The 13,974-nt window shown below is 42.2% G+C and overlaps 1 protein-coding gene across 4 annotated transcripts in view; it reads left to right on the top strand.

The window, feature by feature from the left end:
• Window positions 1-13,974, top strand: part of EPS15 (epidermal growth factor receptor pathway substrate 15) — a 66,743-nt gene that overhangs the window by 14,719 nt on the left and 38,050 nt on the right. For 2 of the 4 annotated variants that reach the window (XM_065657053.1, XM_065657054.1), the window contains 2 exons: window positions 11,995-12,036; window positions 13,674-13,763. In XM_065657053.1, coding sequence (XP_065513125.1) covers window positions 11,995-12,036; window positions 13,674-13,763 — 132 coding nt within the window. Of the gene's footprint in view, window positions 1-4,598; window positions 4,729-11,994; window positions 12,037-13,673; window positions 13,764-13,974 lie in introns of those variants that run through there. The other 2 variants (XM_065657056.1, XM_065657052.1) reach the window with 2 other exon arrangements.

The following is a 13,974-nucleotide window of genomic DNA, read 5'->3' as shown; positions in this document are numbered from 1 at the left end:
TGGCCTTAAAACATACCAGCCTATCCGTAACCCTACATCTAGAAAACTTGCAGCTGTGTAAAATGTAAAGAGCATATAAAGCGTATCCTGGGGTGTATTTCTAGGTAAACGCACGCCTGCAGTTGTGATTTCCTAAAACAACTTGTGTCACTAGTCCTGGAAAGTACCCTGAGATTTCTGATAAAAGGTACCTTCTGTCCAAAAGGTCATCACAGTTTTGTATGATGATCCTCCTCATTTCTCAGGACAGATTTCTCAATAATCTAAGTGCAGGAAAATGTGGTGGTGTATCAGGAGCACGGCTGTTGCTTGGCTTTCTGAAACCTCTGCAACAGAAGACAGTCTCTGTTTACCTGTGAGACTGTTCCCTTGCGTTTCATTCTTTGATCACAGAATAGTAATTTTTTTTTTTTTTTTTTGGCTAGGATTTTGTGTACTCGTGCATATGGTTAATTTTGTTCTGTAAAACTCAGAATTTTTTAACCCTTCTGACATTTAGGTCTTTAATTCTGTATCTGTGGTACTGGAGCTACTAATCTGCTTTGCACTGCAATTCCAGAAAGCTGAGTACATCATTTCATGTTCAGGTATGCAGGAGGCAGGAGTGAGTCATTCCTCTAGTCACCCTCCTGTGTGTTCATGGGTTGTAATAATACTTTTCCTAGAACGAGCAGAACAAGTCATACTAAATGCCTGTGTGTTGTTTTGGAAAAAAAAAAAATAATAATGGGCTTCCTGTGTGCTGATCCATGATGTAAACAAAGCTATAATAAAGGAAGTGATGGACACTTAAGATGTTATTTCCAGGGAGACCAGGGGATATGATCTGTGTTATGATTAACACAGATATTTGGTGGTCCTAAGATATATAAAACACAGAGGTCCTCAGTGGCTGACTCTGACTTGTGTAAGGCCTTTCTACACTCTCTTGCTGCAGCACAGGTTTCAAATTCAAGTCAACTATACTAGAACAAGTCACTTTATACGCTTATGCAGCCTCTTAAAATGGCACCAAAACGGTAATGCTGTGGCTTTTGTAGCTGCACTGGTGCAAGCCCCATTCTTCGCAAGTCATTTGGCTGGTTTTGATTTATTGGTAGTCACTTGTTTGTCCAGCGTAGACTTAACTTTGTGCATTGTACTTTTGAAGAAACAATAAAGAACATATATATGGTACCCATTTGCCAAAATGTCAGTACTTAGAATCATAGAATATCCTATTATACTCTACAAATAATAGCAGCCTAATACTCTTCTCTGTGTCCTTTTGGTATTAAAAGTGTCCTGTACTAGAGGATCTCATGACAAACAGATCAACGTATATCAGTTATGACAGAGCAGATTACAGAAAAACACATTTCCTGCAGGAGAATTCATGTTGACCGTAAGAAGGTATAAAATGAAACTGCTAATTAAAGTTTTTACCTGGTTCATTGACCTTTTGACTTTCTTATGTTTTTAAGCTTTCCCCAAAACCCAGCACATAATCCTGCCACCCCTTCAACAGCTACACAATTGTCAGTGCAGGAGATACTGCAAAGAGCCCAAGGGGTCAGCAAAGGGAGAGACAGAAAAACAGTGTCCACTGAGAAGCGAATAAAGGGAGAGGTACATTTACTACTCCATTTCCAGATTTCAGGAGCTCTTCCACCTCAGCCAAGTCCCAGTGAGCTGCTTGTGGCAAACCCAAGAAAGCAGTTGGAGGCTACTGTGTTGCAAACCTGGTAACGGTTTTGGGTAGATTTAGTAGCCTTAATTTTTCTCTTGACAGAAAATAAGTGTGAAGTCCAGTTTTATGACCCTATGTCAGGTCATGACATTTCAATTCCAACTTAGAAGCAGACAGCTGTTTCCTTTTGGGAGCTGTCATTCCAGGTTCATGCAGATCTGCCGTACCACAGGTTGTAATTATTGCTGTTGTAATTATTACTTAGATGTCAGGGGCTGCAAGATAGTTGTTTTATCTCAGATGGTTGGAGGCATCCAGGACAATGTTTGTCTATAGGAGGCACAGAACGCTGAACAATAGCAAAGATCTACATGACCGCACCAATCCAGTGTTGATGGATGGAACTCATTATGATTTTAATTTACAGAGGCCACAGTGATTACCGTGAGTGATTCTTGCACTCTGACTCTGGGCAGAGTGGTCATGTATGATGACCACGTGTTTTGAAAGCCTGTCCATCTCTCTGAGGAGCCAAGCGCACCGTATGCGTGGCCAGGGCATGAAGGTACGTAACCACATACCTGGCACTGCCCGCTAGTTCCTAAACAGTAAGTACAACTCGTAGTCTGCTCCTGCTACCCAGGAGAGCTCAACAGTAGCGTGAAAATGCTCTCCGCAGCAGCAGTCTCCTGTGCACTTCACAGTTTAAGGGACCAAAATGGTGGGGTTTTTTGTGTTTCTTTTCTAGCCCAGAGGCCCCAGGAAGGTCGGGCCCGCAGGAGCAGTCATTGGGCCAGAGCAGATGTACCTCCTGGACAGCACGTTCTACTCAGAGGGGACATGGGACAGTTAATCATGCTCTGGGTGAGGCTGCCCTGCATGAAGGACTCTTGGGAGAGACAAGGACCTTTACGAGTTCCTGGTGTTCCTTCACACCCTTATTTCAGTAGCCTCACTGCAGCTGTGGGTCTAGTCCTGGACCAGATGGGAAACACTCGATGCAATACCCAGCAGAGAGAGAGGGAACAGCAGCAAGAACACATCTGCCGAGTCAGCCTGCCCACAAAATCCTGCTTGTAGCAGCTCTCAGCATCAAGCCTCTAACTCCAGAGCCAGGTCCCATTACCCTGTTTTGCGTTTTCCTTCTATTTGCAATGAGAACACATCAGCCTGGGCGTAACCTCTCTCCTGAGGGGCCACCAGCCTGCCAAGCTCTAGCTGTTCTCCTCGCCCAGAGAGAGGACACTGGGAGAAGGGAAAAACAATTAACGGAGGAAGGGGCATCCACGCAGGATCGTGGCAGCAAAGAAGAACCCAGGCCCTCCAAGTCTCTACTGGAGGGGCTCCTCCCAGACACGGATGGGCTTCAATACTGGTGTCCTCAAGAGAACCAGCTGTAGTTTTACAATCTTCTGGTTTAATTCCCAGGTATTATTGTGGGATATTATTCCTATTTTAATCAAAGAAGAAAAAAATCAACCTAGAAGTAAAATAGCCTGTGTTTTTTCTAGGGATTTTACTTAGGAAGAAATGAGCATGAGGTGGAGTCTGTGAACAGTGTGAATATTTTTATATCTATTCTGTTTGGCTTTTATATTCTTCTCCGCCATATCTTCTTTTTCTTGCTGAAACAATGACTGAGAAATGGGTCAGTGAAGCAGAGCTTCTATAAAACCTCTATGAGAGAATGGGTGGGCAGGAGGGATCCCACCTGCTTCCTGACAGATCACAGAATCACAGAATATTAGGGATTGGAAGGGACCTCGAAAGATCATCTAGTCCAATCCCTCTGCCGGAGCAGATGATGAGAAGTAGCAGCTCAGAGTGACTGCCAGCTGAGGGACAGGAGGATGCAGAGGTGAGGCGTGAGCACAAGCACAAAACTGATCTGAAGGAGAAAAAAATGCAAAGTGGTGGAGAATTAAGAGAAAGAAAGGAAGGCACATTTTGAAACCTTTCTAATAATCAAGCATGACTCCAGGTAATTTCCTTTTGTTGGTACAAATGTGTATCTCAAGTTTAAATTTGTGCCTGAGCCACGTTGGGGTAAAGTAAAAAAATAAGAATGTTTTCTTGCCACCCTCAGTGACTTGTGTGTGATGTGGTTGTGCAAAGAGCTCAAAATAGTAGTTGCAATATCCAGTGGGTGGGAGTGCGCAGGTACAGGAGGAGTTTGTGCTTTCCTGTTCCCTGGCTCTGTTGCAGCAGAGGGAGATTTGCCTGGGTGAAGCTGGAGCCCTAAACCCGAGAAAGAGCAGGAAAATAAGTGGTGACATGAATGTCACTTTCAGCCAGTCTGTACACAACTGTTTCTCGTGCCTTAGGAGAATGTGCTGCAGTTGGCTTCCCATTCCAGCTTGCTCCTCTTTCTTTCTCCGCCTGTGTTTGTCGTCTCATGGTTCCTCCTGTCCGAAAGGTCGCTTGTCCAGTTTCTGCTTTCCCCCCGCGTAGGACCTACTGCTTCCCCTGCTGGTCCACAAACAGGCTGAGGGGGAGATGGACGTATAAAACCAGCAGTTGTCTGGGTGGGCATATAATTTCTGTGAGCAGTGAGGTCTGGGGGAAAGAGGCAGGAGGCCAAGGCAGGTCAGCATATCCTGCTGGCCTCACCCAATTGTGTTGCAACTGAACCCAGACCTGATGCACCTCCTGTTCTGGGACTTCCCCTACCTGTGTCATGACTAGACTAGGAGACTGCAAGCATTCAAAATGCTTGAAGCATCTACAGCAGAAGCAGGGCCAACAGAGAAGGTAAGGAAAAGGCTTGCAACTGGGAGCAGCGACGTTGGCCGCGATGTCAGGCCAAAATCTCCGGCTCCGCGTTTTTGTTGCAGCTGTCTCTAGTGGGCTCCGGCGCCTGGTTTTGCCTGCGGCTCCCGCTGCCGTGCGGTGGCGGGGGAGGCTCCGGCCGCCGCGGATCCGGTGCCGGGTTTTGTCCGGAGCCGGCTGGGGAAGTTGCCGAAGTTGAGCCGTGAGTGCCGGGCCCGCGGCGCGTCCTTCCTGCGGCCCGGCCGGGGCATGATGGAAGCAGCATGGCCGCGCACCTCTCCCTGACACAGGTACCTCCCGCCGGCCTCCGCACGGCGAGGGGGCTCCCCGGCCCTGCCCGCCGCTCGCCTCCCTCAGCCGACGACGCTCCGAGGCCTGGGCGCCTCCCGGGGGGCGGGGGGGTTCGGGCCAGCAGCGGGGCCCGGGGCTGACCCGCTCCCGAGGCGGGCGGCGGGGCCGCCTGGACGCCGCCGGGGAGCGGCGCGGGGCTCCCGCAGGGCTGCGCGCCTTTGTGTGGCCGCCGCCGCCCCGCAGCCCTGCCCGCCGCGCTAACGGCCGCTGCCAGAGGTCGGCGGGGGCCGCGGGGTGCGTGAGGGGGCGCGGGGGCGGCCGCGAAACCAGATCCCTCCCGGCCGCAGGTGCCTCTGCCCGGGGCCGGGCCGGGGGGACCCGGCGCGGGGAGCGGCCCGCAGAGCCGCGGCGCCTGTGGCCGCAGTTGGTCTTTTGTCTTTTATAAAACACACAGAGCGCCCGGTTTGAACAACCGGCGAACCAGCCCCGTGGATTTCGAAGGCAGGTGGTGAACTGGGAGCGGAGCGGAGGGTTCGCTGGGGGTTGGAAACGCGATCGCTCCGGCTCCGGTACCCGCTGCCTGGGACTGACCGCGGGGGCGGGCTGGGGGGCACTGTGCGAGAAGGTGGGCTCGGGAGGGAGAGATTAATCCCTCCTTTAACAGAAACCTAACTCTGAAGATATTGGTTGGAAGTCATTTTACTTTTTTTTTTTTTGTGGGCCCCAGTGTTTTTGCATGCTAATAATGAAGAGCTTTGCAGGTGATGGTCTTAAAACTTGGAGAATCTTGGCCCCAATCTTCACGGAAAGGGTTGTCCGGCATTGGAACAGGCTGCCCAGGGCAGCGGTGGAGTCACCATCCCTGGAGGGGTTTAAAAGACATTTCGATGAGGTTCTTAGGGACATGGTTTAGTGCTAGAGTTAGGTTATGGTTGAACTCTAAGATCCTGAGGGTCTCTTCCAGCCAAAATGAGTCTATGATTCTATACCATTTGGTGATCTCACTTCACTGAAATCTTTGTTGCTTGCATTTTTTTCCTGAGGGTAGTAGAACCGCTTCATCCTCTTAAGATTGCCTTTTATTCCCTAGAGATTTGATAGCAAATGAACTGCACCTTTTGGTACTTTTTTGTTTCATTTAGCAGTGATGTGAGAAATTTGCGTTTCTACCTGACACAAGCCTGTTGGTGCACACGTTCCTGGCTTGGCCTGCTTCAGTCCAATAATAAATTGTCACATTTACAGAAAGTAAAGCTGGTAAATAAGTGTGAATCACTTAAGCACATGTAAGTAAGTTTACAAAGCTGGCAGCAAGACTACTGAATTTGCAGCTACTTATGTAGTTGACTTTTGAGAAAATCATCAGCTATTTCGAGGAGAGGAAGGAGGATAGTGCAGTGGAAAGATGAACTTCAAGTATGTGCAGAAAATAAATGTGTCTTTAAAGATATATAGTTATGAAGTATAGTATAGTATATTCTGTGAAAGCTTGCTTTAATATTACAAAATGGTAGGTTAGCCTTTCTGTGTCTCTTTTAACAGTCTAAAAGCAAAAGAACTTTTCACTGTAGAGGAATACAATTTTCATAGACCAGCGGCCTTTAAATCTCTTGGTCTAAAGGCACGGGCTGTTCTGGCCCTTTATTTGGGGAGAGGGCAGGAGTGTCTGCTCTGGTGTGTTCTACAGCAAGACATTGTTGCTTACAGGCTGTGTAATCCTTTCATTGTAGAATTTATTTACTTTTTTGGTCACGTGGAAAGGGGGACTAAATACAAATGTTGATAATGTTGACAGAAGCAGAAAAATTGCTAGTATCCTTAAAACCATTGTGACTACAGCTGTCATCAGTGGTTAAACTGAGGAAGCTATTTCTGTTGTTGTTGACGATTTGTGTGGAGATTTCATTTTTTTGTTTGTTTTGTCTTCTTACATTGCATAAGAATAATCTTAGAAAGTCAAGCAAGCCTAAAGATAATTTCTTCAGTGTGGATTCTAACTTCTGGAATGTCAGCGTTATGAAAAGTCGTAACAAATTGCCAAGTGTTCTAAATCTGTTTCCATGAGCATGAGGAAGTGAAAATGACGGTACGGGGCAGGGGTACAGTTACCGGCTGCTTTTAGATCAGTTACTAACACCAGCAATAAAAAGTACACAGAGAGGTACTTTCTGCTGTAAACCACGTGCAGAGAATAAAAGGCAAATTAACCTGCAGTCAAGCTCACAATTGTGTCAAATTTTCTTTTTCCCTTCCCCGTTTGGTTTGACTGTGATTTAACAGGGCTGGGAAGTTGGGTATTTCCAAATGAGACCCGGGTATTTTCAGATGACTTTGCAGCTGCAGTGTCTGAGCGGGTTGGGCATCCTTTGTTTGCAGATCAAAGCTCTAGTTAACTAATTTGAAGGTTTTTTGGTGCTAATTCTATTCTCTTGGCTGCTTAGTAAAAATATTTCAGGACCCTGGAACTGTAGTGAAATTTACTACACCAAATATGCTTGAAGGAATGTTGCAAAATGAAGGTGATTATCTCTACCTCCTCTCCCCAGTTTAGTAATAATCAGAAGTATCTTTTATCTCCTCATTTTGAACCCATTTTGCGACATCTTGTTGCCACTTGCATTTGATCACTAAGTGTTACGGTCTGAGCATAACTGTGAATTGAATAGGGAACTTCTAAGGGAACTTCTAGCAAGTGAATATTTTGTTGTGATTGCCTTTGGTTTGTAAACAAGCCAGCAACATCAGTGAGAAGGAGCTGTTACTATCTGGAAAACTGTCATCTGTTGCTGGAAAACACAACTTCTCATGTTGGCTATGGCTTAATTTGAATTGTTGTTCTTCCAAGGATGGCTGCTTATCTGGCATGTTTAATTTAGGAAATCTAGGGACAAAGGAACAGAAAACTGAAGATGCAGAAAATGCCTGTTAAGAGTGGGGAAGGTGTTTGTTGAAAGCTGGCATAATATGAACATTCAAAAACTTATTGTCGCTCTTGAAAATAGAACTTGCGGTTTATGGTTTATTCTGAAAAACTGCCTGTGTGTGATTGAGGAGGAAGCTTGCAGTTCAGGGAAGGACTGTAAAGAAATATTCAGGGAGAATAGGAAGATAACTTCTTGTGTTTGTCTTCCTGATGTCATGAAATGCTTTTTGTGAAAAATACGGTAAATGCATTTGTTGGTAAACAAGACAAAGTCGTGTAATATCAATTTGTATCCTAATCAGTCTCAGAAGCCTCAGGTGGCTGTGTGGCTGTGTTTGTGGTGTTTTGTTTGGGTTTTTTGGGGGTTAACAAAATTAAGATCTTAGTTTGTTCTTTTTACCAGAGCAAGAGATCTGTTGTTCCTCTTTCTGTCCTCCATGAGCGATGAGGAAATCTGAGTATGTGTGTATGTGTTTAAACTCGTGTCTAAAGGAGGCTGACTGCTCCTAAAGCAGATAGAACTTCAAAAAAAAAAATTATTATTATTGATATTGCATCAACCATATTAGTAGCTGCATCCAAAAAGGCAGTGGAGCTACTCTTTCATGTTATACACGCTTTGTTCAGTACTGATTAGAAGGTGGTGGAGGAGGTTTCCTGTAGCAATTTGAAAATGAAATGGAACCATTCTTAATTATGCAGTGACAGACATCTATGCAGAGAGAAGAAGGCAGAGTTTTTGTGCATGCTTCAGCTGCTCAATGGGAATGAAAGTGCTGAATTTTGAAGTACTTAGTAATATTTGAATACAAATTGATAGTAAATATTTCGTTATTGCTGTAGGAGACATGCTTGATGATATACTGGAAAGTCGTAGAAAGCTTTACCATGAAACACTTTGGATAAGACAGTAAAGCAATCGGGGGAAAGAGACAAGTTGATTATTGTTTGGAAAAGGGCATTATAAGAAGACCAGTTTGCCTTAAACTTACCTGCTTTTTGACTGGCTGACTGTATGAAGAACATTTATGACCACATTTTTGTCATTTGGCCTGGAAACTCTTAAATGAACCCTAGAGCTTTGCATCATGGTAGAATAAGCATTTTGGATTTTAGTCAAGCTAGAATAGCTTGTTTCTCCTTTTCGATTTCATTTGGGTTGGAGGGGAAAGTTGTTTTTCTCAATGGACAGCTTTTTGCTTGTTTGTTTTTAAACCTTTTTGTGTGGAGGAAGGTTGAGGATGGATGGGGTGGAGAGACTGGTAGAAGTATCTTATTACAGCTAAAGGTGAGTGTGCCAGAGGGATGTAAACATGGGGATATAAAGGCTTGATTGACAGCAGAAGATGAAAAAGGTGGATGTCCCTGAAGGTGTTTTTTATTTCCTAGGTTAGCGTTCTAAAGTTCATAGATTTGTAATGAGGGTTGTAATTACTGGAACAGACATTACTCTTATGAAGTTATATACTTTTAAATTGAATCGTAATAACGTATTTCTGGTTTTGTATGCTGTGGAATCTGACCTTTTCTCCCTCCCTCCTTTTTGCATTGAAAACAAGTTGAGTTTACTCTTTGCAATTGGTTTTTACAAATCCCATAAAAACAATTTTGCCAGGTAAATTCTGCAGTGAAACACTGAAAAATATTGAGAGATGTTTTCCTTCTTATCCCAAAAGAATATCCGAGACTATATTTGTATCTGTTGTGAGGTATACTTTGAAGGAAAAACAAGTCTGTTACTAGTAAAATAGCCCGGGAAACTTTTTTACTATTATTATTCTATTTGGCGTCACAGGAAATTCCAGTTACTCCAGTGATACCGATGTTAAAATGAATATTGGAAGCACTAATGAAATAAATAAAAAGTACTGGCTTGTACTCTTAAGTACTGAATGGAAAGATTGTTTTGCACTTGATGTTTTCATTGCAGGACTTCAACATGATGTTTCCTGTCCAGGAGTGACAATGATCGGTTTGGCTGTAATAATGAAACATTTAGCAGAACAAAGGGTGATATTGGGCAAGAGGGATGATGCATGAGAGTTAATACTTGTAGTGTATGCGCTGGCCAGCTCTGTTCTTGTTTTCTGCTCATAGCTTTAACTTGATTCTGTGCCTATATTTTTACTTTATAATGTAGTAGTACTTAGTAAAATACTTGAATGTTTAGGAAAACTACCCCTCTAGGTTGTTACTCAAAGCATAGCTGAGTTGGTAAGTGCAGCATTTGAGGAGGTTTAGTTAAGAAAATATAGTATGGTGGTTGAAAGTGGTGTTGGTTATATTGGCGTTATCGTAGTCAGAGGTCTGGCAAAACTTGAAAATATTTCATCAGGCCATTTTAAAGGATGGGTAAGTGCCTGCTTAGTTGATGGCTGAAATCGTAAAAGTCTTTGGGTGCCAGAGCAACGTCAGAGCAAGGTTAAACTATATAAATGGAGGCGTTGTAGTGAATACTGATGATGGTTTCCCAGCATGTCTAATTTTTAATGTCTGGCTGTGTGAGAGGTATTTCCCACCCACCCTACAATAAACAAACAAACTCACCAGCCCCCACCCCTCCAAAATAAACCCGCCAAACCAACTAGAGAATTGCAAATGCTGTGTAGCTCTTAGAAGAAACGGAGTGTCTCTGAGGCAGTGTACTTAAAATCATAGGATCATTTTGGTTGGAACAGACCTTTAAGATCATTGAGTCCAACTGTTAACCCAACGCTGCCAAGTCCACCTCTAAACCATGTCCCTAAAAACCTCATCCACACGTCTTTTAAACCCCTCGAGGGATGGTGACTCCATCACTGCCCTGGGCAGCCTGTTCCAATGCCTGACAACCCTTTTTGGGAAGAAATTTTTCTTAATATCCAACCTAAACTTGCTGAATAAGCAGATGTCAAGGTCTGAGTGAAAGTTCTCCTGTTATTTCTAGCTGTTCTCTATAATTTATCTCTCAGGATGTTCTTGTGATACTGCACATTTTCTGTGGTTGAACAGGATCACACTAAACACTTAATTTCTACCAAAGTTTCCCTCGTAATATTCTTTGATAATCAGCACCTGTGAACATCTAAGTGCTTAGCCAGAAGAGCAACTGTATTAGCTGTTGCTATAGGAAGATGTATGTGGTTTTATTTAAGCTGTCACCATTTATAAGTGCTGTAGTAAAGTGTTTTCTACAACTATAGGATTGCCAGCATCTGAAATACTGTTGGTTTCTATATTTCAATGCAAACTTCTGAATTTTAAAGCCTAAGAAGCTACCTTGTTGGATTTTGTTTGTACAAAGGTCTGTAAATCCTGGGGTTTAAGACAATATTCCTCTTAAGGGGAGAATTCTGTTTTTGGATGATTTTCAAAGTTGTGTGGTTTGGGGTTGGTTTTAGTATGTACTGCGTAATTGACTTGTATTGTGCTTAGTTGTTCTGGCTGGGTTTGTGAGGGCAACGTATTGCCATAATTCTAGGGTTGTCCTCTGCATAATTGCACCCAGTCATGCACCCAGTCTTTGGTTTAGGAAACAAGCACTTCATGAAAATCAGATCTAATTTTGAGCCTGTTTTTACGTTGGGGAAGAGAGGTAACCCTAGCAGGACATTTCCTGGGAATCTCTTGGGCAAGGATATTTGGTGTAGGTCAAGATATTAGGTTTTACATGGTTCCGGGCCTTGGGATTTTTTTGGAGTTTCTAAGAATGGTTTAAAAAGAAATTCATAAAGAAAGGACCTTTCCCGAGAAGCTGTTTTATCTTCGTCCACCTAAGTTTAGATGAGCAGTGAATGTCTGGTAGACAGCAGTGGAGTTAAGGCAGAAGTTATCTGGCAAGGAGTCAGGTTTCAAAAATCTTAGTTAAAGTAGTAGTCGTTATTAATTTGGTACCATTGCTATGGATTTAGCCGTGAATCCAGGAGTTAATCTGATATCTGAAAATTTTACAGACTAGTTGCATATGACACTAAATTCTAAAGAATGATGCAGTAGATAACGAAATAAAATTATATTGCTTTGTAGTCATTAGAGAGCGCTCCTAGCCTATATTGTTTCAGGTTTCTTCTTCTGCCTGTAGGTGATCTTGCTTAAGAATTCTTGTTTCATGCTGGTGACCTGTCTGACAGTAATGTGATAGTGGTTAGTATCCCTGACTTCAAAACGAGAAGTTAATCTTCTAAAAGCTACAGCATGAAGAGCTGTTATAGGCCCCATCATTTTACAGAATGAATAGAATTCTATACATGCTTACTGCTTCTTTGAAGACCAGTAAAAAGTATTTTATATCTTTACCCAGGGAGAGGCGAATTGAGATATAGATCTTTAGGGTTAATTTTATCTCTCTCTCTCTCCTTTACAGCTATCGAGTGCAAATCCTGTGTACGAAAAATTCTATCGACAGGTATGTGTGTTCTTGTTGAGAGAACAAACTTTATTTTGTATTTAAAAGAAAGAATATTATTTTGCTATGGATTTCAGCATGGCCAACAATGTGTAAACAAAGTCCAAGGAAAATTATTCTACTTTGAAGTATATTATTATAGTAAATTACACTTAGGTCTGAGCTATATGAGTATAAATTTAATATTGGTTGTAAGGTGACTTATTTAATTCGTTCGTGAACTGCCAGGTGTGTATGACATATATCACTTCATGGTTATAACAGGCCAGAATGGAGTAAATTCTTGCAAAATACTGTGTTAATATGTTCTTTATTGCTTTTTACAAGTGAAACTGAATTTCTTGTGTTTGTAGTGCAGTCAACCTTCTGTAAGACTTGCATCTCTCTTGGAGTATCCCCAGAGGTTCTTACAGGATGCTGTAAGGAGTGAAATTTGGATGGAAGGTCACAGAATGCCAAAAGAATGCATGTAGTTCTTGCAGCTTCACTCAACAGATACCAATCTTTTTACTTTATAATGTAAAAATAAAATATTAGATATATAAAATAAAATATAATAATATACATTTTATTTGTCCCCTGTCTTTTATATTTAGGCCTAGCAAGAATAAGGTGTATTAATTGCTGTAAATACGGCTTTTTAAAAAAATTGCTGGTTTAGCTACTCTATAATAGCAATATTTTGGATCAGGTACATAATGTATGTTGTTGTACAAACATGGGTAATATGAAAGCTTTTAAGGAAATATAAACTAATTGAACCACTGTATAAAACAATTAAAATAGATTATTGTTTAATAGAAAGACCTCATGAGTAATTGATGACCCCTGGGAAAAAAAAGGTAGTTTGTCTCCCATAAGGATTTCTCTGTCCTTGCAAATCAAATGTTTTGCTGGCATCAAGAAGAAAATCTGGTGATTACAAAGGGCTAATTAGGTAGGTTCAGATGATGGCCTAATGTGAACAAGCTTCCCCATCTACTGCAGAATTTGGGAAATTCTTGGGCCTTTGTCTGTCCTTGAAATGTTCTACTAGAGAACTCGAAATCCAAGCATAATCGATAGTTAGAAATATACAGTAGTGGACATTTGATGGTTTACCTATGTATTAATGTGTTTTCCTCAGTTTTTAAGTGGAATTAACCTAAATTTTCACTGATGACCTGTAAGAATAAGCTTGTGACTTGGGAGACCTGGATTACCTTCCTCGCTTCTGCCCCAACCTGGGTCATCTGGGCAAAATTCTTATTCTCTCCGTGTCTTAGTTGCATACTGACAGATGGAGATGATAATAATAGTGTGTTTTTCTAGAACATTGTAAAACACATTACAATGTGAAAGATGCTTAGATATATATGCATAATATTTCTTAAAGTTTGGCAGTGTTACTTCAGTATATCAGCCTCCAAAGCCTGATATGAAATCCAGAGCAGCTAGTTCAAAATGTCTTTTAATGTAACATTATTTTTAAAGAAAGGGAGTTTCTCTTTTTTTAAAGAGAGTCTGAAGGTTGTTCTCAAAGTGATTGTGTTAACTCGAGTATTCTTCTTTGCCAGCTTTTTGAGAGCCTGTGTTTAAAGAGATTGCATCGATTCAAAGGCTAGATTGTCATGTGAGGTATTTTTTCTTCTTCCCAGGTTGATTCTACTAATACTGGAAGAGTGTTGGCTTCTGATGCAGCTGTGTTCTTGAAAAAGTCTGGATTGACAGATTTGGTACTTGGAAAGGTATTTAATGACAATTATTTAATTAGCCTGTCTCTTGCTTCAGTTAGTATCCAGTGTAAATTGAAGTACTTAGTGGTACTGCAGCATCTTCCCTAATGTGTTTTCAGTTGTGCTATCCAGTAGTTTCCAGCTCCAGTATCCTTGCTTGTTTTACTATGTCTGCAGCACATAGTGGAAATTACAACAATATTTAAATTTGTCATCACAAATA

This window comes from Caloenas nicobarica, chromosome Z (genome assembly GCF_036013445.1).
Source record: "Caloenas nicobarica isolate bCalNic1 chromosome Z, bCalNic1.hap1, whole genome shotgun sequence".
NCBI lineage: Eukaryota > Metazoa > Chordata > Aves > Columbiformes > Columbidae > Caloenas > Caloenas nicobarica.
The sequence above is the reverse complement of the archived record's forward strand: the minus strand, read 5'-3'. Positions and strand labels throughout refer to the sequence as shown.